At 46.8% G+C, this 24,796-nt stretch overlaps 1 protein-coding gene across 3 annotated transcripts; it reads left to right on the top strand.

The window, feature by feature from the left end:
* Window positions 1-23: 23 nt before the first annotated feature.
* SLC31A1 (solute carrier family 31 member 1) lies at window positions 24-24,132 on the top strand. Of its 3 annotated transcripts, none has more exons than XM_086475659.1 (5): window positions 24-45; window positions 20,031-20,183; window positions 22,499-22,571; window positions 22,958-23,126; window positions 23,777-24,132. In XM_086475659.1, the coding sequence occupies exons 2-5, from the start codon at window positions 20,076-20,078 to the stop codon at window positions 23,976-23,978; spliced, it is 552 nt and encodes a 183-aa protein (XP_086331785.1). In that variant the 5' UTR covers window positions 24-45; window positions 20,031-20,075; the 3' UTR covers window positions 23,979-24,132. The 3 variants fall into 3 exon arrangements, with proteins under 3 accessions (XP_086331785.1, XP_086331786.1, XP_086331787.1); XM_086475660.1 differs by lacking the exon at window positions 24-45 and adding an exon at window positions 18,122-18,138; XM_086475661.1 differs by lacking the exon at window positions 24-45 and adding an exon at window positions 21,189-21,190 and having other exon boundaries at window positions 20,031-20,187.
* The last annotated feature ends 664 nt before the right edge of the window (window positions 24,133-24,796 follow it).

Raw genomic sequence — 24,796 nt, 5'->3', positions numbered from 1 at the left:
GGGGTTGGCGGGGCAGAGGGACCGCGGTCTCGTGGCGGTCGCGCGGTGAGTGACGTGAGGGGTCAGGGTGGGCTCGCGCCCCCCCCCCCCCCCCCCCCCCCCCCCCGGCCTGAGGGGTCTCTCCCCTTGGCGGGACGCGGCGACCCCGGGCCGGGCGTGAGGCGGCGGCGGCGGCGGCGGCAGGTTTGGGGCGGCCTGTGGGGCACCGCGGGGGTGCTCTGAGGGGGGCAGGCAGCCCCGGGCCGGGCCGCGGCCTCGGCGGGGCCTTTCCGGGGCGCAGCCCGCCGAGCTGGCTGAGGTGCAGAGGGGAGGCCGGTGGCCGTGCGGGAAGCAGCCCCGCAGCGGCTCCCCGGGGCGCGGGGAGAGGCTCTCGGCGGGGCCTTGCGAGCGGAAGCGAGTTCGTTCGCAAGGTGACAGCTGGGCGCCCGGCCCCGCCGGCTGCTGCCCTGGCTGCGGGGCGTCTCTCCGCGCTTCGGGCCTCCGGGTTCTGCCTCACAGCCGAGGGGAGCCCCGGGGGGGTGGGGGGGAGGGGAGAGCGGTGACCGGGTGTCTCCAGGTTTGGCTTTGCCGAAGGGAGTTTTCATCGCAACCCGCGGTGCCGGGAGGGTGAGGGACGCGCTGGGCTCTGCTTTGCTCCGAACGTGGTTCTCACGCCTCTGATTTACCGAGGGGCGACAACTGCTGCGTAATGCGCTTTCTTCTTAGCCTGAGAATGGCTTCTTGGTTTTAAAAACACCCGGGCTGGCCCTCGTTAAGCAATTTTCCACCTTTGCCTTGTAGCTCGAGAAATACACCTCTCGTGGTGGGTTTTTTTCCCCTCTTCAAAAGCTGCTATCTCAGGGTGCTTTGTGAGATCCGCTGCTGTGTCTTTAAATTCAGCATTTTCAGATTTTGAAATGCAGCGAAACTGAATGCAGGGGAGAGCAAAATGGCAATAAGAATTGAATAATTTCCTGGCTTTGAATATTTTCTGGCACTGGTGGAAATTTGTAATAATAGTTACTGTTAGGACGTTTGAGCCTGAGCATGAAGTTTCGAGGTCCGCTGTGGCACTGTGTTTGCAGTGCTTTGGGGGTTTTATTGCACTGAGAATACAGCATGATTGAGATATCAGTGATTTCACTTCTAAAGGGAAAAGACTTTTTAGGAAAAGGTAGCTTTTTATTGTGGAATGTGTAATTATTTTAGGATGAAAGCTGCAAAGGGTCAAAAGCCTTATTTCTGTTAAAATTGGAACCAATGCATGTGAACGCACGACAGTTGTACAAAAATTGGATGCAAATTCCTGATGGGGGCAGGTTGTTCCTATCTTGACGTGGCAGGTGGACATAAACTTCAAATAGGAGATGTGGTTCCTGCGTTCTTTAGATGAAGAGATAGTTTGTTGCTTTGCCTACTTCTGTATTTCTACCAAGTTGGCAGTCAAGGTAGATTTTGGGTTTTTTTTAGACGGTGAACACCTATGTGGCTAAGCCCTAGTGTTGCCCTTGAATTTAGGTTTTTTAGGTACAGGTAAAGTTATGTCTGTACCCAGCTTTTTCCTTTATTTTTTTAGTACAAAGTTTAACTTGAAAGTGAAAACTTAACAGTTCTGGTACGATCAAGGATTCCTGCCCTGTGAGCAACCTCTTAGCTGAGAACCCGAGGTGCTTTCCCACAGCACCTGGCAAGTCTTGGTGTCAGTGAAGTGGGTGAGGAGCTGATAGGAGCATGTCCTGCAGCACCATGGCACCTGTCGTTTTCTTTGTTTAAGCCTTGTTCACAGCCCTCTTCTGCGTTTGAGTTTGCGCTGGGCTTGTGGCTCCATGCGAGTTCTCAGTCATAGACCGATTTTTCCTGTTTGTGCTCAAATTCCGAGCTTCGGAACAGTTAATAGTATGGCTTTTTGTGATTAAACTCTCTTCACAAGTATTTATTAAATTTACTTTTAATCCGTTTGATCTTAACTTGCCTCTGCTTGAGCCTGACGTAAATAATGCTGTTGCAGGATTTTTCGTGAGTAACTGTGTGATCTTATAGAGTAAGTTAGTGTTCAACTTAATGGTCCCAATTCATATAATTTATGATGTAATATTTCCTGAGGCTTTCATCAAGCTTTGGATTGTGCATTACTTTTTTTCCCATCCTTCATTAAAAAGGGGGCACTGGAAATAACGTGTAAATCTTGCTATTTAAGTGGTTTCATAACTGTGGATGTGTTGGTGAAGCTGTCTATGGCTGCCCTGCTGCACCATGCAAAACTGAAGTGATTACTTTTGCTACGGACACAAAAATTTTTGCAGTAAGCAGGTTTTTTTCTTCTTCCACTCCCCTCTCAGGAAAAAAAAAGACTGAAAAGACTAAAACTGGCAGGAGTTGTGGGCTCCCACACAACTTTGTCTTGAGAACTGAGAAATTTTGCTGGGCTGTTTTCTGCTGAGATTTTGCTGCTTGTTGGAAGTTACAGAGAATTATTCTAATTTCATATCGGGTTTCTAATCTAAAGCAGCTTTTTAACTAGGCTGAGAATTAGAATAGTATCTGCCAGTAAAGAGGAGGAATGAAATAAGCTTTCCAAGTCACTTTGGCATGCTTGCTTTTTTGCTTTAGAGGTATAGTGCCTGCCACGTACTCTGACTTGCGCAAGGACAAGAAGGTTTGTTTGTGTTTCCTTTTTTTTTTTTTTTTCCTTTTTAGAGAAGAACTTTGGGAGGATTCTTCTCTCACTTAGCCCTTTACAGTGTCACTTGAAACAAGTTTTGGATTAGTGAGACACGCCATCCCCAAACAACTGATGGAGAAGGGAAGGCATTGAGAACACTGATCTTTAGCAGTCATCTGGTGCAAATAGATGGGAAGATCTAACGTATTCACACTGAGTTTCGAGTCGGGCCCTAAGGAGCTTCCTGTCAGCTGTCTTGTTTTCCAGCCAGACATTAGGTCAGAGAGAAGACAGAACTTCTTGTTCTTTGAACTAAAATGTATTACTTTCTCCTTTCCTTTTTGATTTCTGTATTTGCTATAAAGACCCTTCTACCCAACAGGAAGATTTCATGCCTCTGCAGACCTGCCTTCTCCACACTTGGCTGAAGGTCACCCTGACAGTTCGCGGTAATCTGCATTAGAGCTTTGGGAAGCTGAGCTGAAGCAGGCTGCCAGCGTGAACTTTGCCAAAAGTCCACCAGGAAATCACTGGGAGTCTTGGCAATCTTTTCTGAGGGGTGAAAAAGACTCAAATCTAGTTTGTGTTGCTTTTCTCTGGGAAATCCAATCATAGTTGATCCACCCAATGGCCTTTTGTTTCGATCTGATTTCCTGGAAATGGTCCAAATCATGTCCCAGGGGACTTGAGACCGATGATATTTTCATTAACCTTTTTTTTCAGCTGAAAGCTGGAATCTGCTAATGCAGATAATAATGGGACTAGTTGTTGTAAACAGATTAAACTCGTATTTTGCTGCACTACAATTGACTTTCTAAAATCTTTCATTTGTTGGTCCTGGAATTAGACTTCTCTGGTTTCGAACCCAATCTAGAAGCAGGAGGCTGTGATGAACTACCACCTTTTTGTCCTTCTTTGTTGCTACAATCTTCGGTGTCATCTTCCCAACATAGGTTTCGCAATGTCTTTTCTTCCCTCTGTCTTACCAGTTCATATCTGCAAGGGTCCTGTTGATTTCCAGTGGCACTTGAACAACTGCGATTGCTAGCTAGGCTGGTGGCTTGTGTTGAGAATGCTTTAACGTTTTCTTTTTGCTCTTCCATGCTGCACGTATGTAATATTGGAAAATCCCACAGCCGTCGTTGTACCGCAGATGTGAATGTCATTTATAATCTGCTTAAAAAGTTGTACATGCATCTGATCTGTTCACTCCAATGTTGATCTAAATTAGTCCAGTGGACCATGGTAGCTCCAGGTCATGGGCCAAAATGTTGTAAGTGATTGAGCATCTTCTGTTCTCACTGGGTGCTCAGCACATCCTGGTACCAAGCCCGAGAAGCTGGGAGAAAACTAGGAAAAGAATGCAGCAGTTTTGCCATGAAACTAACAGCGAGTGCACCAAATTCTCTCCTGAGACTTTGTGAGGTCTGCTTAACAAAGCCTTGCTTTCCCACACATGCTCATTAGTTATCGAGGATTCAAATCTCATTCCTCTGATGAAGGTTGGAATATGAGCTTTGGGATATATTTAGCTGATCTTTTGGCTAACCTGGATAAGAGAAGCCCTGACAGTCTTGGCTTTTTTTCTCTTTTAAACACTTAATGTGTCTCTTCTTGAGGGAAGGGGTGTGTATGGTAAATACACTTCCAGGCTTTTTTTCACATTAGAGATAATTTAATTGGACTTGGATTTGTAGGATTAAAAAGTACTCTCAGGCCACCTCCAAGATGCAGTGCACTTCCTGAGCTTTCAAGTTAATGCTTGTTGGCCAGCCGGCTCACCTGCTCCTTTGTGAGCTTGGAAAAGCAGCTATTTGAAAGGCTTCAGCCTCCTTACAGAGATGCTGTCCCTGTGACCCAACCTGTTCCTTGCCTGACTTCTTCCAAATGGTGAATGTACTCCGTGTGGGAAAACCGGAGCGGCTCGGCGCTGTCCTGGTGTCGGCTGAGAGCCTGGCCTCAGCGTGCTGTGCGGCTCAGCAGCTCCCTGCAGCTCCTGGCTGGGTTCCTCCATGTTGTGTCTGGACGGAGGCTGCACTGAGAGCCAGGGATCCGATTAGTTGGTTGCTCCCTCACTGAACTTTTCCTGCTCTGAAAGGTGTTGGGCTACAGAGACTTGACAACGTATTGTCACAGCTTGACTGCATTTTCAAGCCTGCATCCTTTACTTGGGAAAGAAAAACACTAACAAACGTGGAGCAGACTCAAAGCCAGTGCTCCCAGCAGGCAGCCGACGATCCCAGTTCATTCTCCTCCCGCCGTCGGGAAGTGACCGCAGCGGCTGCAGTCAGCGTAGGGCTCCGTGGGAGGGCAGCGAGGTACCACGTGTGTTTCCGCTGTGGTCAGTCAACCCTTGGACATCAAAGTGATAAGGGAAGTAGCAGCACAGGCTCCTGAGGAACACACCCAGCCTTGGAATACTGTGGAAGTAAAATGCAACCCACAGCGTTGGTCTGGTTTTTCTCAGTTGCCTCTTTTATGGTCTCCTTGTGTGTCTGAGCTCGTGGTCTAATGGATTTGACACGAGACTGAGTCCTGGTTTCTGGGTTCTCTGTCAGGAGAGCTTAAAACGAATCAAGTTACTATTGGCTTTGGTGCCCTCCATTAACTTGGGATGAGATATTATCTCACAATGACCTACTGAACCTTAGTGTTTAAGGTGGTGGCAGGTGAGACTGAAGTGTGCTGGAGGAGTATGTTACAGGTACTGTCAAACTGCAGCCTAAACAGTTTTAAAAAAAGATAGTTGGGAGTTCTGCAGCTGCTCCTGTGTTCCTGCTACAGGTTTGGTTGGACTTATAACGCCAATTTTGTGCCGCTCTCTTCATACAAGGCATAAACAGAGTAGTGTCTATAGGATATCCTGCTATACAGATAGTAAAGCCTAATACTTTGTTCTGACTGTTTTACTTCTTTGGTAAGACAGAGTAGTTTAAACAACCTTTTGGCAGCAGCACGGCTTTGAAACCACTGCCCCTGCGATAAGGACACTTGTGTTGCACAGTACAGCTGTACTTCTTGCACTTCTTTTGTCACATTTTTTCTTCCATAGCAATTGCTGATGCCAGCTTTCTGATCAGAGAGGTCAGAGCCAGCTGCCCTGACAGGATTTGTCTTGTGCATGTTGTTGAAGAATTTCTGCACAATTTATGATACATCTGCCTTGTTATTTTTTACCGCTCCCCTCCTAAAAACTGGCGTGTGGCTTTGAAAGCATTGCGTTTCTTCATTGTGGGGTAGATACTAAAAGAAACTAAGCTTGCTTTGTTACAGTTTCCAAAAGCAAGCAAAATGCTAATTTCTCTGACAGAAAAATTAATGTTTGAAATGTGTTTTGTGTAATGTGTTTGAAAGTAATCTCTGCAACACATTTAGTCTGGTCAGGGAGCTCTAAAATTTCTTTGAATTTTTGCAAAGATCTTGTGAGGACGACTTGGGAGTTACTTTCTCTGTTACGTGGGTCTTTATGTGAGCATCCCAGCCCTTGGCCTGGTCCTAACGTGGTTGGCTTATGCCTTCAGTGGGCCGCATAATCCGAGCAGTAAATATTTATCTTGGGTCATATGAAATCTTTGGCTGTAACAATAGGGATTGTCAATATTTTGTGAGGGATGGTTTCACCCTGAGTAGAGCGTAGCAGAAATCCCTTCTGCTGCAGCCCTGACCCCATTGTGCAGAGCTGGGAGCTGCATATACTTATTTCCCACTGACCGTACTGCAAGTCATGGGTCTGGTTTGAGATAGGCTGCCGGTCAGGCCATAAATGGGCTTAAAGCGGAGTAAAAGTGATCATGGCTAAATCCGAGCAGTAGTTAATGATTAGCCTTTGATATAGATAATGATAGGCGTTCTGCTTGTCAGCATTATCTGAAAGTTCAGAAACTTCGATCTGTCTCAGACTTGTCTGTTTGGAGAAGGCTGCTCTCCTGGAGGCAGTAGATGGAAAACCTGTCTCTGGAATAGTAAGTACTCAGCTTTTTTTAGCTATGAATCATTTCTGCTTTGGATTAGCTGCTCTATGGCAGTCCAAGGGTTTGAAAGCTAGATGAAAAAGGCAGTGTTCAAAGCTTTTACTTGGGGTGGTTTACTGTCACTCCTGACTAAAATAAAAAATGTGTTGATCGCTATTTGTTCTGGCTTTCCATGCCCTAGAGGTTGTCCTGTCAGAAGAGTGTCATGAGGCCAAGGTTCTTCCAAAGGCAAGTTCCTTCCCAGAGGAAGGATTTGATTCAATTACCCTTTCTCGCTTCTCAATATCACAGGAGATCTTCTACCTTGCTGAGTTGCCGAAGTGTGAAGGTGGGATTGTATTTTTGCATTTCCAAAAGTGAAAAGTAGAGGTGCTCTGTTCCACGGACTAGGGCTATGAATTTGTTCTCTGAACTCTTCCCGCTCTTGGCGTTACTACCTGGAAGCTATTTAGGTGTCACATGTTCCATCCTCTTGCTGTTCACCGACATCACGGAGCAAGAGCAGGCAAGTGCCTCTGGTGATGTGTATTTTGGTCTTAACCATCTGCCGAAATAGAGATCAACTTCCTCGGCTTAATAAAAGACACAGTGGAATGGATTTTGCTGCTGCTGACCTGTGTTCTGCCTTGCATTTCTCCCTGAAACAGCTTCGGGCTTCTCAAAACAAAAGGTGTTTTGAACAATTGAAGCACAAAAGAATTTGATTCTTGGCTGTGGTAGAACAAGCTTTTGTTTTGAGGGAGAGTCATAGACGGTGCTGCAAAATGAAATGAACCTGCATTCATTTCCCTTCTGCAAGCAGGAAAAACATAAGTATTTTTCTAAAAGTCAGTCTTGCAAACTATTAGGTCTTTAGTGAAAAGCCTGCATTTAAAAGGTGACCCTGACACGCCAGGGTAGGAGTTGGAAGTCGCAGTGTATTCCTATAGGAGCTGACATCAACCACGCGTGGCTGTTGCGGCAATGTCTGGCACAGGCTGGAACGTGACAGCTCCAGGGAAGGTGAGTGGTTGAGTGGCCACCTTCAAGTGCTGCGTCTGCACATGGACACACATCTAAGGAGTAATTGTAGACAAACAACTATTTAAATGTGAAAAGAAAGGAGTGAAGTGTGCTCCTGGGATTGTTATTCAAGGAAGCTTTCACATGTGGTGGAAGCTGATGCACAATGCAGGTGTTTCTTTGTGCTGAATGTGTGGCAGTACTGGAAGTGGAGGAACATACATAAATTGCTTAAACCAATATGTCTCCTATCATATGTGTGGAATGGATTCCTAAAACCTAATTAACAAGGAGTTCTGGAGGGTGGTTTTCTTGTCCAGATTCTCAAAACATACCTGAAAGCCCGTTCACAACTTGTACAAATGTTGCCTTTTCTGGGCTAAGTCTGCCTATGATGTTGAAAAACAGCCAGAGGGGAAGAATGCGCTTATTTTCCCCATGTGCAGGTCTGTGTAAGTGGCTAGGTTGTTATCAGCTGATCCATTAACTTAAAACTGCCCTTGTTACCACCGGCCTGCAGTGCCTCAGGCTTTGCCCGAGTTCACTGGAGGGAAGAGTTCTCTGCCAGAAGATTCACAGGATGTTCAAGAACAGGAGCCTTCTGGTTCAACGGCAGGGTCTGTGTCTGTGTCCATGAATGATGGCTTTGCTTTCCAGAGCGCAGAGCAGCTCCTCGCCATCTCTGCAAGAGCTGCTAAGTCCTTGCCGTGTGCAGGTTATCGAACTACGTGTGCAGTCGTCATGCTCGGGAGCTGGTGGGGTGCTGACTGGGCAGCCTGCTCCAGCTGAGCCTGCCTGAGCAGGGAAGTTGGACTAGATGATCTCGGGAGGTCTCCTAAACCTCAGCAGTTCTGTGACTGAAAACCTTAACTGCAAGTCCTCCTGCGGTGACATGTGGAACAAGGGCAAGTAGGGTCAGATCTGGGAATCTTCTGTGAGTCTTCCGAATCACCTGTGGTGATGGACTTTAGGCTCCCTTTTATGACGCCTGTAATAAACCGATGCCATCCATTTTATTACCCTCAGCATTAGATTTATCTACACGAGACAAAGGTATTTATGATGTTGCTAGATAGCATCTGTAATCTTGCGCCTGCATTAAAAGCCAAGTAATGCACTTTTAGGGCACATTGAGTCACATTGCATTTTTGCAGCCGAGGAAGCTTTTGCTTGCTTACTTGGGAATGCACTCGCTGACTCCTGGTTTCATTTGGTGTCTCCTGAGATTATCTAACAGTCTTACAGGGCTTAAGGCTAGAAAACACCGTTTTAGGTAAATCTGGTCAGAGCTGTTTATACTGTTTAGCCTGGTGTGTGTCCTTCCTACTTCAGCAAACCATGTAGCAATGGTTTGTCAGGTATTAACTTCCAAGGAGTACCCTGTCTCACATTTTGACATGTCTGGTATTCCTTACAGATTCGATGCTTCTGCATGTGGCCACTGAATAGTCACAATAACATCACTCCTTGCCCTCTGGACAGAGACATCCTTTTGGTGTGAGACAGGCCGGCTGCTTATCTTGCATACCAGTGGTGCGGGTTGCGTGAGCCTGCAGGAATCTGGGTGATGTGTTAGTGAGGGTGATGGCGACGCTTGTGCACAAAAAGTTTTTTCCTTTTTGAGTCTTCCCTTTGTTTAAAAAAAGTCTGTTGTGGGTAGAAAAATGCATGCTAGAAGCTGTTCTTGGTTAGGGCAAATAAAATAGGAAGAGAAATTCTTCACTAGGCCTGAGTTTTCTAGGGAGGCAGAAGTTGTCAGAGATACGGTTCCAAATATTAATTTTTTTAGATTAAAGGTTTTGAAGAGCATTGCAAGGCTCAAGACTGTCCCACTTGTTCCTCAGCGTATGGCCTGAGGCAGCAGGATGTTTCCTGCTCTCTGGCCATATAGATCACATCTCCCTGGTCACCGTTCTTGTGCTTGGTTGTGTGACATCTCTGCAGAAACCACCACAGAGAATAAGGAAATTATCTCTTTATTCAAGAAGTTATGTATTCTTGGAAAATATGGGTCACATGGCACTTCCTTTCTGTCTCCTCTTTCCTGCTGCTGTCCCGTTTCTCTCCACCAGTAAGAAGGGCAGCTTTCTTCAGCTGACAAGTGAGCCCTAAGTGGTTTTTAGCGAGAGGGTCTTAGGGTGGTTTCCGACCGAACTGTCGTGCACAGTAAGCAGACTGCACGCAGTTATTCCGGCATCCCAACAAGGCATGTTAAGCCACTGGGATTTTAGCCATTCTGCCTTATCTCTGCTTAAAACAGAGCATAGTCACTGGGGAGAAGAGGAAGCCTTCACGTTTCTCCTCCCCAGGTGCTGACTAGTGGATATTTTGTGACATGGGTACATTACTGCGTTGCTGTTACGTACCCTTGATGCGCTGAGGGAGAGAGATGGAGGTATGATAAAGCGGCCTGCCAGACCGCGATCCTGGGGTAATTGCTTCAGAAGGCTTTGACGTGCACAAGGAGTGCTGAAGAGGTTCTTCTGTAGGTGCCTCCTGGGAATTGCCTTTGATGGAAACTTGTTAGCACTAGCTCTGAATTCATGCTGGCGTTGGCTATAAGGAATTTTGGTGTCTGACACGCTTTCGTAGGAGCCCTTTAGTGTGGATGTTTTCTAAAGAAATTGTAGCATCCTCTGTCAGTTCTGGCATCTAATGCCATGCTTTTCTCTCCAGGTGAGTGCTTGAGTCAGCTTTTCTGTGGCATCTTCTATGCTTTGGGAGCTGTGGGACTGGCATTCACTCTTTAGGTCTTGCAGTTCTGTTGCTCCCCAGAAACTTTTGTACTCTTGGGTGTCAGGAAGGGGGATGGCTTCCTCATCTGGCTAGGCAGGAAGGAGAACAATAAGCAGTGCGGAGCAAATATCGGATCCGAAAGGCTAGTGGTGGGGGAAATAGAGAAAGGAAAACAAGGAGGAGGGAAATACTGCACATGTACAGAATGGAAGAAATTGTGTTTATGATGGGCTTGAGCATGGCAGGTTGCTCCTTCTGAGGGCAGAAGTCAGAGGCCTGTTGTGGAACTAATCTGCTCTGCCTTTGGCACCCGATATGACAGTTCCATTTCCTTGTTTTCTGTGCCCAGCCAGGAGAGTCGGCTGGAGTTGGGTGCAATTCTGTGGAGCTGGAGCAGTAACATGAAAAAGGGGAAAGTTTTGTGACACTTGGAGATGAACAGGCAAACTTTGAACTGTTGAAGAGATCCTAATTGGCTGTTACTTGGTACCACCTTTGTCACTGTTCAGGTTCACTGTCTGCTGAGGTAGCATCTCACCTTTCTGAATGCTGACTGTAGAGTTTACTGGCATTTGTTAGCAGTAAAAAAACCCAACCTGTGGTTGACATGTCTGTTCCTGACCTTCTGCTTCTGGTCAGTGGGTGGACAGCTCTGGGCCGAGCGAGCTGTGCTTCATTCCCTGAACTGCACTTTTGATTTGCTCAGCTTATAATAGTCTCTCTGTCTGGGGTTGTCAAAGATGGCCAAGGGTGGAATACGCTCAGATCCTTTGAAAGTGTCCCGCTGGGGACTTCAGGTTAATTTGGGCTCACTGGGGCTGAAAGTACTTGGGTTTTGTCAGGACGGTAGCAGGTGATCACTGGTGTAGTAGCATACTTCAGTTCACGTAATTTCTGACTTCTGTTTCTCCCAAACTTTTTGGCTGCGTCCTGCCTGGCTGTCCTTTGTGTGGACAAGAGCCACGCACGCACAGTTCACCAACCATCTTCTGCCTCATGACAGCTTTCAGCATCTGCCCATCACCCAGAGATAACTCCCTTGAGCCGCACTTCTGTGACAGGTGTGTGCTCAGCGATGTCTGCAAAACAGACGAGCCTCAGGCTGCATTTTACAAGCCTGTAGCCTGTGGTGTTCACAGGAGCTGCCAGATCCAATTCCCATGTCAGTCCTACTGTCAGGCCCTTCCTACTGTTTGCCATTTGTCAGGGCAAGGGCTGCGTTGTGTTTGCAATAGGATGAAAATGATCTAGTCAGGTGTGCCCACTGCTGTATTCTGAGCCCAAAAGCCTGTTGTGCACCTTCAAAAATGTTTTCACCTTTAGCACTGTATAGGGGATGGTAAGAAGCAGCTTGTTGCTGCTGTGCTGAAGAGGTGGTGTTAATTGTCTCATGTCCTGCCAAGAGTGGGGCAGCCTGGAGAGCTTGTATAGGTGGTGACCCCAAGATTTGGCCCAACAGTTGGAGGCATGGATCAGTCTCTTAAGATGGCAGTTCTTCTTTCAAAGGAAAACTTAATGCTCACTAGACTGTGTAGGAATGTGTCCAGGATTCCCATGTAGATGAGGGGAGTTTCTGCCGATTCCTGTGCTGCTGTAGTACCCCCTGCATTGCTGACCTAGAAGTTGTGAGAAAAAGAGACAAACCAAGGAGCAAAAGCATTGATCTGTCACCTCTTGCTAAAGGTCAATGTGGTCATTGTGGAAGTAATCTTGGCTGCTCTACTGGGGCAAGGATGGAGAGGTGGCTAGCACATGCAGAGGAGCTGTTGTAGAACAGAATAGGATGGAACAGAATAGGATAGGATCGGATCGTTAAGTTGGAAGGGACCTACAACAATCATCTCGTCTTAACTGCTAGGTTGTAGCTTGATGGAGTTTGAGACCCTTTGTGAGAGGTAGAGGATCGCTCTTGGATCTCGATGCAAAGCTTTGTGTGCGTTCCTGGTCCTTGAACCTGGGCTGTAAGTGTCAACCTTCTCTAGCAGAAATGAGGTCACAGCCAGGAGAACATTGGCAAGGACTCCAGCTTTGCCATGCTTCTCGGAGTACCCTTCATTTATTGCTTTCCCATCTTCCTGTAGTTTCAGTATGGCTGAGCAAAAAGCTTGTCCAGAGAGGAGTCTGTCTGTTGCTTAGCCTACCTAAATCACCATTATTTTCTCCATCTGTACATATCTGTTGCCAGCATTTCTCAGCCTTCCCTCTGATGTTATCAGTCTTAGGTTTTCTGCTCTGCAGGATTGTTTTCTGCAACCTTTCACTTCATTGGGTTCATTAGTAGTGACATGGGCTGGCGTGGTGCTCTGCTTCATGAAGTTCAGTGCATTGTCCTGTAAAGAACAGTCTGTCCTTAGTTGTTGGGGTTTTTTTTTCTCTTGTTCAAAGATTTAGAGGTTTCCTGAGGAGTCTGCAGAAGCTGGAAGATTAGGAATGACTGTCCCCTTCTAGGGAAGCAGATCAAGCAGGGTCTCTAACAGAAGGTGACCAGACAAGTTTGCTATGAAAATAAACTCCATCAAAGCGCTGTGATTGTAGCCATGCTGAGAGGAAGAGCTCTGCCTCCTCCTCTGGTAATGAGGATTGTGCTAAGTGAGTGCGACCAGCTTTGCCTTACTTGTATAGCTGGTTCAAAGCAAAGAGCAGGACCTTAAGGGTTGAACCAATGCTGATACTTTATCAGCTTCTTTTAATCTTCATTTTAATTAAAAGTTGATTAATGCACCAAGCTGCCAAATAATGCACAGCTCCAGGAAGCCTGTGTGAGCCAGCATCTCAACTGGAATCCATAGTCTGCAGTGGGACCACTTTTTGGTTTGTTTTGTTTTGCTATGTCCGTTGTCCATGCATGCTATGTGATAGTTATGTGTGGAGGGTGCAGCCTGTCTCTTGGGGACAGAGCAGCCCTATAATGAGAGGGACAAACGTGTGTTGGTACAAGTGTGGAATGTGGGAAAGAAACAAGGATTTGGCAAGAATGAAATAAGCCAGGAACAGTGGTTGGTGGCAGCCAGGAGCCCTGGAGGATAGAGATTTGCAGCTTGGATAAGTGTGAGAAAGCAGCAAAATGACTCCATTTGGCAGAGATCTCTTGTGATCTTTGCAAAGACCCGCAGACCACCCCCCACCCCCACCCCACCCCCGTGAGTTCCCCCAGGCACTCAGGAAGGGGCGGGTACTTGCAGAATGTGATTATTGGCCCCAACCGTGTGATCTGGCTGTGCTGTAGATAACCTCAACTGAACTCTGGCTTAATCCTTCACCCCCAAACCTCACTGCGTGGGTGACATGAGGCTTTGCTCTACTGACTCCCCATATCCTGCCCCTAGGGTTTGTCAGGGTCACCCTAAGAAAGGGTCTGTCTCAGCCTGAGCAAATACCACCAGTCATGGGCATGGCTCACGAGCAGCGGAGCGGTTTTGATGTGCCGTGTTCTCTGCCGTCACCTTCAGCATCCACGACCATGCCGTAATGGTTCCAGCCTGGGATCCTCGACAGAGGTGACGACAGAGGATCAGCTCTCCCGTGTGGCCTTCACCCCTCCTGATAACTAACAGCCCTGGAGGTTGTTTTTAAGAGCCCATTCTTCTGCTTGCATTGTATGTGATAGCTACCGAAGAGCTGATCTCTACGTGCTACCAGCTTGGCTGCGTCTGCCTTCTAACATCCCATCCATCTCTGCATGTCACAGTCTGCCCAGCCATCGTCCCCTTTTGAAGCAGAACACAGGATGTTGTCTGTATTCCTGCTCAGCTCTTTTTTTGCCCATCATTCTCCACTTGCTGCACTCCACCCTCTGGCATCTCAAGCTGGACATCCTCCAGAGTACCTGCCTTCCTCCTTCAAAAGCTTCTGAAACCCATCTGTATAAATAGTGTAGCTGCATCCCTTCCGCTCACAGGTAGAGAGGGAGAATGTGCCCTCTGTCACACACCGTGTTTTTCTGCTTGACCCCACTAATCTGGCTTGAATTGGTTTGCAGGCTCCTCTGGGCATGGACAAACCCCAGGAAACACAAATGAACGCAACCCTCAAAATGTATCACAGCTCCTCTCCCGAGCCGTTCCCTTGTCTTTCTTGCTCTTTATCCAGACCCCTTCTAGTGTGTTGCGCTTTTAGGAAGCCTTAAACTTCTGGTAAAGGCTTTTGTTTGGGACTCTAAAGTGGTGACGCAGTACCAGGCCAAACCACAGATCATCTGTGACCTTGGAAACATCCCTTAAATTCTTAATATAGCATTAAGAGCACCTTCTTCAGGAGCTGCGCAAGGGAAAAACAAAGGTGTGCAATTATGAGGTGTGCTGGGCACAGCACAGTACCTCCTCGTGTGTCCAAGTTCCAGCCTGGGTTGCTGGAGCTGCTTGGGAGAGCTCTGAGGGGAATTTTGGCATTGGAGAACAACTGTGTGCGTGTAAAACACGTTGTATTACATTACTGAAGAATGATCTGTTTGTTCCCCGTATCTTTAAGGTGTGTCTCATTAGCTTGACCCAGGAGGGCTCTGGCTGCTGTTTCTGGGTACTCCTACAGTATGAACAGGTAGATTTTGGTAGCTGTGCCTTTAAGCAGCTCTGGAGCTAAGCCTGGGATCCTGGAGGAGTCACAGCAAGTCCACCCATTTGGAAAGGAAGCAGTTAAAGTTCGGGAGTTTGCCTGGAAACTGAGTAAACTCGAAGCAGTGCTTAAGTCTCATGATGACTAGCTCAGACCATTCAGTGGAGACCAGGGTTAGAGCCAGTGAACAGTGCTGTAGTGTCTGCAGACTCCCTGCTTTCCCTCCCACCTCCATTTACAGCACTTAAAAAAAAAAAAAGAAAAAAAAAGATTGAGCTTGAGACCACATGCTCAGAGCCAGTGGAGCTCAAACAGTCTGCCAGCTGGGCTGCTGTAAGTAGAGCACTGCTAACTTGGTTGCCTTTTCCATTACTCATGTGTTTTATATGTTGCATTCCTTTGTGTCATGCAGGACTGAGACGTACGTGATGTGCAAGCAAGAGATCTTTGCCTTTCCAACTTGCTAGTTTTGAATCTTTTTCCCTTGGATTTCTCTCAGGAGCTTTCGTTTTAATTCTTAGTAAATCTTACCAAGTCTTTTTCACTTCTTCAGGAGAAGAGAGGGACCTCCTGCCCCTGTTCTTGCTACCAAAAGCGTTGATGGAGAGACCCTAGGTAAGACTCACTCCAGCATGTCGAGACAGAAGTCTGGAGGCTTCTGTGCAGGAGCCAGCCCCGCGGCATGGCTGGCATGCCTGCTGCCGCCGCGCACCGGGCACTGCAGCGGGCGCCGTCTCTGCTGAACAAGCAGCTAGTGTAAAGGAGACTGGAGCGGTGTTTCTTGAGGCTCCGGTCCTTTGGGGCAGAGCCAGTGGAATTAGTTTTATTTCTTGCTTTTGCAGAACTGGCATGGGAAAGATGGGGCACTGTTTTGAAGGGAAGAGTTTGCTGCTGTAATGGGCATTGATTTAGGGCTCCATTGTTAATCCTGTTAGACTTCTGATTTGGAAAGGGAGTTCGTTCGTTCGGAATGTGACTTTGAGGAAGCCCTGTTTGCACACCGTGTTTCAGACCGAGCTGGTCTGTAAAGTACTTTCTGGGAGCTTGGCAGAGACTTCCCATAGTCTGTCCTGTTTCTGCATTAAAAGATGTATCTCCCTCTGGAAGGCTGTGTGCCACAGGAGAATCTCTGTGATTTACTGTGGAGTGGCAGGATTCTGGATTAACAGGGCAGAAGCAGTAGGCTGGGAAACTGTGGTGGGGGTTGTGTATAATGGTGGTCATCTTATGGCTGAGACCTGCCTGAGAAGGCTGCTTTGTGTTTGGCATCTCCCCAGTCCAGCTTGTTCACCTATTGTTTCTGTTGAGCGCTGGTGTAAAATACCTGTCTTTTCTCCCCTTCGCTGTGCCCTGGAGTTGTGAATGTGGCTTTCTTGGTGGGTGAGATGAGGCAGAAGTGGTTAAATGTTGGTGGAAGGTGAAAGTAAGTCCTAATCCTGAACTTGAGCTAACAGTTTGTTGTCAGATCCTGCTCCTGGCTGCGTATCTCCCTGAACCAGCTTGGTTTGCTGAACTGCCAAAGTGGCATTGCAGCGGAGGGCTGGAAACCTGTATCCGAACCAAGCCTGCCTATGTGCTGAGGTCAGTCGTGCTCCAAGATGATGGCTGAAAGGAAGAGAAGTCCTGAATGGAGCTCTGCGTCTTGCTGTTTTCCTTAAGAATTTGAGGGGTTGTGAAATGGAGGCTGTGGGTTCTCTGATGTGAGTAACAGCACTGAGAGGGAAAGAAACAAGCCCTGGAGAGAATTTCCTCATTCCTCTCTCCTGTCCCACCCTGTTTGTTTTCTTACACAGTAGGCTACTGCAGAGTACAAAAAAAATGTGCATCCCTGGTAGCAGTGCAGCATCGAGGCAGGTGCACCATGAGGTCTGTGCCTTTCAGGTGTGCAAATTCTTCAAAATAGCTGAGCCTGCTGCAGCCACAGTCTGTTCCAGGTCCCCTCTCCAGGGTGTGTTCAGGAGTCTGCTCCAGTGTCTCTCTTTCTCCCTGTGCAAACATGTATAGCAGGCAGCAGTCAAGAGGTCAAGTCACCCATTCAGCCAAAAATACTTGCTGCCAAAGTATTGGGTTTGTACAAGACTAAACCTATTTAAAGAATTTGCAATAATAGAAACTTCTGTGTGTGGGTATTTTCCCCCAGGTATGGGGTCAGACTTGTTAAAAACAGTGCCCTTCTTTTCATGATACACACAGCTCCGTGTCAGTCAGCTTGTCTCTTAAAGAGTCTGCACAAACAAACCACAGATTTGCAGCTTGAAATATTACACAGCCTTTAACCTGTTGCTGCTGCTGCCCTAGATACTGTTTTTTACACCAAGGCACAGGCAGAGACCTCCTAAGTTGTAACTCAGAGACTGATTGTACTGGGGTGTTCCATGGGAAGTGATTTATGTTTAAACTGAAATTTATCCATGTGCTGGTTACCTTTAGTAGCACGAAAGACAGCTGTAGTGTCTCAGTCTAGGTTATTCCCTCTTAGTCTACGTAATATCCCATTCTTTTCAAGATCTTGTAAAACATCGTCAGTGCTGGGTAACTGCATCAGGGGGCTGGATTTGGTGTTGGACCACTAGTATGGCAGGGTGGGAAGGCGCTATGCAGGTGGGCATCCCGCATGCTCGTCGTAACCTGCACCGAGACCCTGCCCGTCCACATGCAGCCACTTGTGAATACTCGACCTTGTTGTTTGTTAACACACTGTAAATATCTGGGGGACACATCCCCTACTTCTCCCTTTCTGAAGACCAGGGATGGTCAATTATTCAGAAGTTGCACACAGCCCAACCACGAAGGGAGTTGTTAACGTGGTGAACAGCCAGGGCTTCTGGGGAGCGTATTGGAACCTGCAGGAGCATGAAATCCTAAAATGAGCAAATAATCAAGTTGGACAGTAGTCACCAGTGAGAATGCTGCATCCAGAGCACAAGCAGTGCATCAGTCAACTGAGAGAAGCAGCGGGAGGAGACGAGATTTTGGCTGGGGGAGAGGGGAGGTTCTGATGTTACTTCTTCCCTCTCGTGGCGCGCTCGTCTTTGATCCCGTGGTGTAAAGCACTTTGGCTGTTCTTCTTCCTTCCCTGCTGCAAAAGATGATTTGAAGTTTGTGTGTCTTGGCAGAGGATTCCTTTCCCAAGTGTGTGTATTTTGGGACTTCAGTTCTGGCGCTTGAACATTTCATCTCTGAAACAGTATGATCTTCAAGACTGTGCTATATGAAAATCACATATTTGTTCTTCAGGTATCCTTTGCTAATGCTTTTCTGTGTCAGGTGAGCTGCTTCTTGCATTAGTGTGTCTCTTTTTTTTCCTCCCCCCTGAACATTTTTCTGAGCTGTTTTACTGGTCTTAATATTTAAGCACAAATCAGAGGCAGAGCGAGCTACAAAATATTAGCGGAAATATGGAGAGGGAATACATTCTGCTTTAGCTAGTGCCGTTAGGTTATAGTACAAGTTAACTTTCAGGGGAGTGATTGTGAAGATGTCTGATGCAATAAGAGGTTGGCTGCAAACTTCATCTGCACAGAGATGCAGAAAATACCTGAGCTGTGTGTTGCTGGTGTAGCTTATACCCGCTGACCTGGGGGCACACAGGCGCTTGCGGGCATGGTTTGATTTCAGGTTCGCAGGGTGTATTCGTTCTTTCTCTTGAGTTCTTCCCCAGCACTGCTCACTTACTTTCTTGATCTTCCCCAAATCTTTAACTTCTCTCGTGGCTCTTTTTAGTTTAACTCCACAGGCTGTTGAGATCACGCCCTGTCACTGGTGACTGGTGCTCAGCAAGGCTGCACAGGCAGTCGTGTTCTGGGCCACCGGTGGTTCCTGCGCGGGTGAGTTACAAGGTCACTGTCACAGACTGAAGCAGCTCCACCATCAGCTGCTGCCATTGGGGTTTTGTTTGCTAGTGCTGTTTCAGTTTAGAAACCTCTTGGAGTTTCAGTTCCCCTTTGCAACCAGAACACATCCATACCTATCTGTTCAAACGCCATGTTGTCTTTTAGCTTAAAAAGCTCTTTTTTCCCAGTTGTAAACACTTCTGATGATTTATCTGGAAGGACGTACATCTCCTCTTTTTTTTTTTTTTTTTTTAACTTCAGTTTGGCAAAGTGTCTGTACTTTGGTTTTTATTTCACTTGGCTTTACTTGAGTGCTGGACTAGACCGGGAGGGTATGCAGTATTCCAGACAGGGTCCAGTTCAGCAGTGTCGGTGCGCACTTACCTTCAGTGGTGTCTCACCTGCGCTATACAAGACTTGCCTTTGCCTGGCCCTGTCACACAGACAGATGCTGTCATTTCAGGGCTGGCTGGTATTCCCAGCTCGTTTTCTCTCCTGTTGCTGTTTGTGACCTTTTGTCTCACACCAGAAATTGTCCCTGGTTCTATCCCAAGCTGTGCTGGGGTGCAGAGTGCAGAAGCAGAAGCCATGTCCACATCTAACCACGAGGTGTACTCTTATTTTTAACATAGTGTGTCCAGACATACCTGATTTGCAGTAACCAGATTAGGGGTTTGGACTGGCAGCCTTTTGAGTGTTTCTCTCATTTTGTGTAATGTGATTAGAGGGGAGATGTGACAATGTAAAGCTCATGGAAATTAAATTGGATTGCCTGTGGCTATTGCAGACCTTTGCCTGGTAATAGGTCTTGTACCACCTAACATAATTTCTTTGTTAAACATGTTCCCAATAAAATGCGTAACTGTCAATTAAGAGAAATATTGTAATCTGATCCTTTAGTATATGCAATTTAAAATGGGGTTTGCCTCTTGCATGACTGCAATTGAGAAGAGACTTGGGTTTTGTCTTCTCACAGATAAGAAATTGTTCCTTTATGCTAAGCACTCGTCCCCGTGTTCTACCTCAATCGGATTAGGCTGCCTTTCCGGCAAGAATGTTTAGGATGGTGCAGCAATACAATGATGTAAAACTGAGAGGGACACACCTCCTTTAAATTGTCCTGCTTTGCTTTGCTGTGTGTTCTCTGTAGTCAGAGTGCAGGACCATGAGGATGCTCCAGTTTATCCAGAGGCAGTAGTTCTCAGTGACTTAGAGTATTTTCTCTTTCAGTAGCAGTAGAGAAATCATAATCTGTTTAGGGAAGTGCTGCTTCTTATATTTGGTTTTGTTTTTCAGGGTCCCACTTTTCTACGTGCCTTTTCGACTATCAGTGTCATAAAGATGCCTCACAGTCACCACATGAACAGCTCCACGTTGCCCACAACGCATCCTCCTGAACATCAGCACTCAACGGCAGCCCCAGGACATGGTCATGGATCTCACATGATGGTAAGTGGAAAAGTCATAATTAACCAGAGAGCTTTTCCTTGTCCGTGGTTCAGAGTAACTTGTCATCTTAAAGACTATGCTCTTGAGAATCCAAAATTAAACTTAGCTTTGGAAGGCGTGAATCAATCCAGTTAAAAGACAGACCCCATTGCAGCTCTCCTGGAATGAAGGGGTGCTATGAGGTGATACGCAGCACAAAATGCATTTCAGAGCTGGAGATCCTTTGGCAAAATGGTCTTTTCTTGCAAAAACCTTTCTAGCAGCCAGCCTGGTGTCTGCTCTCCAGCTAGCTAAAGGCAGAAATGCAAAGTGAGCATTTTCCTGCAAGAAAAGGAGATGGATGGAGTTCTCCAGGCTGTTGGTGTTAGCAAAAGCCTTAACTGGCACTGAGAGGATTGCCCGCTAGTATGATGGATCGTGCTGACCTGCCGGCGACCAACCTCCCTGCCCTTTTCCTTCTAAACTTCCAAGTACGCGCTCGGTTTGGGGAGCAAAGTGCTACCAGGGCTCTTTGCCACGTTGGTGTTAGGGCTGCGTTGGTCCTGAATCCTGCTGTGGTCCTGAATCCTGCTGCTCTAGCTGACTTTGATTTAAACAAGTTCAGACTCGTGCCTGCTGGCATCACTGAAGCTTTGCTGAGATCCTGGCCAGAGTTTCCATAGAGATGACCGTAGGATCTGTGTTTGTGTGTAGCCAGTTCTAGGGACTTTTTCAGCTTTTTCTCCCTTTTCTAAATACTTTTGGAGTGAGTTTCAGAATAAAGCAAGGCTCTTTATGGTTAAACTTGGAAAGGAGAGGAGAGAGCATGCATTTCCCTTTCGCGTGAGAATACACTCAGGAGTGTGTTTTGCAAGCCTTCAGTTAAAGTTTGCCTGCCAGCTGTGTGCCCTGAGGAAGGAATCGGGAATCACTGCTTCTCCTTATACTGTAAACAGTGCCATAGCAGGAGAAGAGAGGACTAGAACAGCCTTCCCCATTGTGAACGTGGCCCAGTACAATGCCCAGTGGTGCTGTTGGAACCAGCATTGTCACTGGTGTCCTTGTGAAGCTCTTCATATAATCTAACAGCAAAGTATTTGCGTTCTCTGCTCCCTGACTTTCCTCATAAATGCCATTTCTTTACAAGTGTCAGGTGCTCTTGTTTTCAATGGGTAGTTACAGGACCCTGCCTTACCCTGCGAGTGAAAACTGTGATTAATTACACAAGATTATGAATTAACTTTGCACATAAAACTGTCAGGGAAGGAAGTAAATCAGCACAGCATCTTAGATAATAGGCTGAACACATTTTAATGTATGCGTATTCCCGTTCCTCACTTACTCCAAGTAACAGGCTCTGTTTCAGCTGTGGGTTGTGGAACTAGGCTGTAATGCTCTTTGGTTTGTGTGGGTTTTGTTTGTAAGTGTAAAAATGTTAAAATTCATTAAAGAAATGGAAGTACTCTGAAAGATATTTATAGTAATTTCTGCTCTGGGGGTAACGAATGTCTGCTGATTCTTATGGATGCTGAAATTAATCCTAATTCTGATCTTCAACAAATAACCTTAATTAAGCAATGAGGGGAGTTCAAAGAGAAGTTCCTCTAGCTTAGTGAGTACTTCACACGTGAAAACGCTGTGTGCAGCTGTGGTCATGACATGCTAAACTGCAATTATTTACCTGGATGGGAAGATTGTATGAACTCCAGCTGGCCGGGAGATCGTTGATGTCTCCCCACAGCATTCTCTATGCAGGTTCAGCAGCCCTTATTTTCACTCAGGGAAGCTGTGGTCCTGCCTCATACAGAACACCTCCTGTTGTACCTGTGTGTAGGCCTCTGTTTCCTGTAGGATATTAGGAGGTTCTGTAGGGAGACAATAGTCTGCTGGCACAGTACAAGCCCTTGTCCTCTATAAGGTCAAGGTGGGGAGAAGAAAGTGCCCTGTGCCCCGGCCCATGGGTAGGCCCGAGGAGGCACGGGTGACCTCCCCAGTGACCTCCCCAATCCCTGGCTGCTTCTGCTGAGGAGAAAAGGAGATCCAAAAGCAAGGAGAAGGCGCTTTTAGCAGGGACCGCGAAGGACAGTGCCTTCTGCCCAGGGGCACTGCCTAAAAGAGCTGCCCACTGGAACTGGAGCCTGGAGCATCTTCAGCCATGCCTCGCTTGTGTGTGTTACACTGGATTTACTGAAGAGTTCCTTTGAGTCTATCTGGTGACCAACTGAAATGATCTAAGTTCTTGTCATAATACAGAAACCTTTGCTAAATCTTGTTGTGAGCTCCGTCTTGGGGTGAGCTATTCAGGCTCATCTTGATGTTCTTTATGTTTTGGGCAGGCAATGACTTTCCACTTCAGCTATGAGAATGTGCCATTGCTGTTTTCTGGACTTATAATCAATACTCCTGGAGGTTAGTAAAACTGTCTTGTCCAGTCCACACAAAAGGTTTGCAATTGATAATGTTTCAGGAATTACCTCGCTATTTATGCCAAAAATATGCAGGCATGCTGCGTCGAGTCTGTTTTAAATGGCATCTGTGGCATGGAAGAAGAAGGGAGGTATTTGTACAAGTAGAGAATTTGACTGGTCTTATTAGCAAAAGCGATTGCTGGTTTCACTTCACGGGTGAAATTCCAGCTAGCGCGCGGATGAAATCCAGTTACCATCTGTACGTGCGTGCACGCCGTGCCCAGCCACTGTGACGCGGTTCTTGAATCACACAGTGTCTCTTCTGACGTGTTTTGAAGCAAACGTGTTTTGTTGCACAGATACAATAACGTTTCCTTTTTTTGTCAGAAATGGCTGGTGCTTTTGTGGCTGTCTTCTTCCTGGCCATGTTTTATGAAGGCCTTAAGATTGCCCGAGAGTGTCTGCTCCGTAAATCCCAGGTCAGCATTCGCTACAACTCCATGCCAGTGCCAGGTCCCAATGGCACTATCTTGATGGAGACGCACAAAACTGTTGGGTAAGAGTTTCACTTTATTCTAAGACAGATTTCTTCAGCAGCTGACAAAGGTGAAAACTGGGACAGAAAAGACTTTACGCAGCCAGTATTACTCAGCAAAGTGTATTGACTCCAGATTGGGACACTGCATGACACTGGAGGATGCTGTGCTTGAGTCACTTGGCCACCCTTTAGGATGGGGCACAAAAGGAGGAAAGCAGCAAGAGGTCAGATAGATAAGCTTGTTTTTTTCCCAGAGCAGTAACGAACATGTTTGGGGAGTTTCCAGGAACAGAATTTAGGTGTTATAGCCAGCAACCCTGACAGAAAATACATAGGATCCTTCTGTTGACAGATAGTCGAAGCCTCTACTCAGAAAAGAAGCCATTCTGCCTATTGAATGTGGGGGTGAAATAAGCTTGTAGAAGTCTGTATCTCAGCTAAAAGTTTTGTCCTCCCATCAAGTACCATGCTTGCTTTGTTACCAGTCAGCTCTGTGGGGAAAAACACGGTTACAAGTGACAGATGCCTGCGGCAGCCTATGCCCAGCCTGCTTTGTTATCTCCTCTGCCATTCCATGCCCACCTTGGCATCCTGTCAGCCTAGGAGCTCAGTTTTCTCTTTGGGGATGCGCGTGGACACTGACAGTTCTTTGGGTTTCGTGTTCTCAGACAGCAGATGCTGAGCTTCCCTCACCTCCTGCAGACTGTGCTGCACGTCATTCAAGTCGTGGTCAGCTACTTCCTCATGCTCATCTTCATGACGTACAACGGGTACCTCTGCATCGCGGTGGCGGCAGGGGCAGGGACAGGCTATTTCTTCTTCAGCTGGAAAAAGGCCGTTGTTGTGGATATCACGGAGCACTGCCATTAACACTGGATGCTGCCCAGAAGCCTCGCCACCCCACCGCTCTCTGGAAGTGCAGCCGTCACGAGGACTGGATCATTCCTAAGCTGAAAGAGAAACAATCTAAAGAAAATCAACTGGAGTTCACCACAGGTTCCTAGCTGGGGTGTAGGGATCTCTTGAGGGTCCCATGGTAGCCATTCTTGGCTAGAATTTGCTTTATTCTTAGATTATGCTGTGATTGAAATTAGTTGGCTGACAGAAATGTAGAAATTATTCTTTTAAAAAAAAAAACAACAAAGTGTTTTATTTTTAAATTGTAAATGCTCATCCGTGAGGGTTTTATGAACGGTCGGTAAAGATCAAAGTTGCCGATGGAGCCTACGTGTGCAAATGGCGATGTTAATTTTTCTTTTTTTCAATACGTACATAATGCCGGGGGAGGAGATTTCCTGGCATTGTGGCTTTCGGGGCCAATAGCACCTTCTGATGCAGAAGGACTCAGCCTCTGAGGAAGGTTTGGTGCTGCACATCAGACACGCTCAGGTGCATCCTGGCAAGGCAGTACTTTGACACAAGTGTGTGACCCGTGTGCTTTGGAGGGTCTACATGAGTCTGTCCTCCGAGCCCCTTGGAGTATGGTGAGTGGTGTTAATCTTCTGATGTATCCAGCAGCTTTACTCAGCTTCAAGTGATATTTTGGGTTCGGCTGCTTTCCCTTCCCAATCATGGAAATATACAGAGTAGACGCAGGACAATGATTTACAGGGCAAAAAAGTTTTAGATAAACCATTGAACCTGCATTTGCGTCAGGTTGGATTGCAGCTGGATGGATCTAGAGCTAG

Source organism: Leptosomus discolor, chromosome 19 (genome assembly GCF_034619465.1).
Source record: "Leptosomus discolor isolate bLepDis1 chromosome 19, bLepDis1.hap2, whole genome shotgun sequence".
NCBI classification, from domain to species: Eukaryota; Metazoa; Chordata; class Aves; order Leptosomiformes; family Leptosomidae; genus Leptosomus; species Leptosomus discolor.
Note: the sequence above shows the minus strand (reverse complement) of the source record. Positions and strands in the feature narration are given on the sequence as shown.

Excerpts from the sequence above, each read along its gene's own strand:
- SLC31A1 (XM_086475661.1), top strand. The coding sequence starts at position 20,076 with ATGCCTCACAGTCACCACATGAACAGCTCCACGTTGCCCACAACGCAT. Across the intron at positions 22,572-22,957 it reads TATAATCAATACTCCTGGAG|AAATGGCTGGTGCTTTTGTG; the intron begins GTTAGTAAAACT and ends TTTTTTTGTCAG. Across the intron at positions 23,127-23,776 it reads GAGACGCACAAAACTGTTGG|ACAGCAGATGCTGAGCTTCC; the intron begins GTAAGAGTTTCA and ends TCGTGTTCTCAG.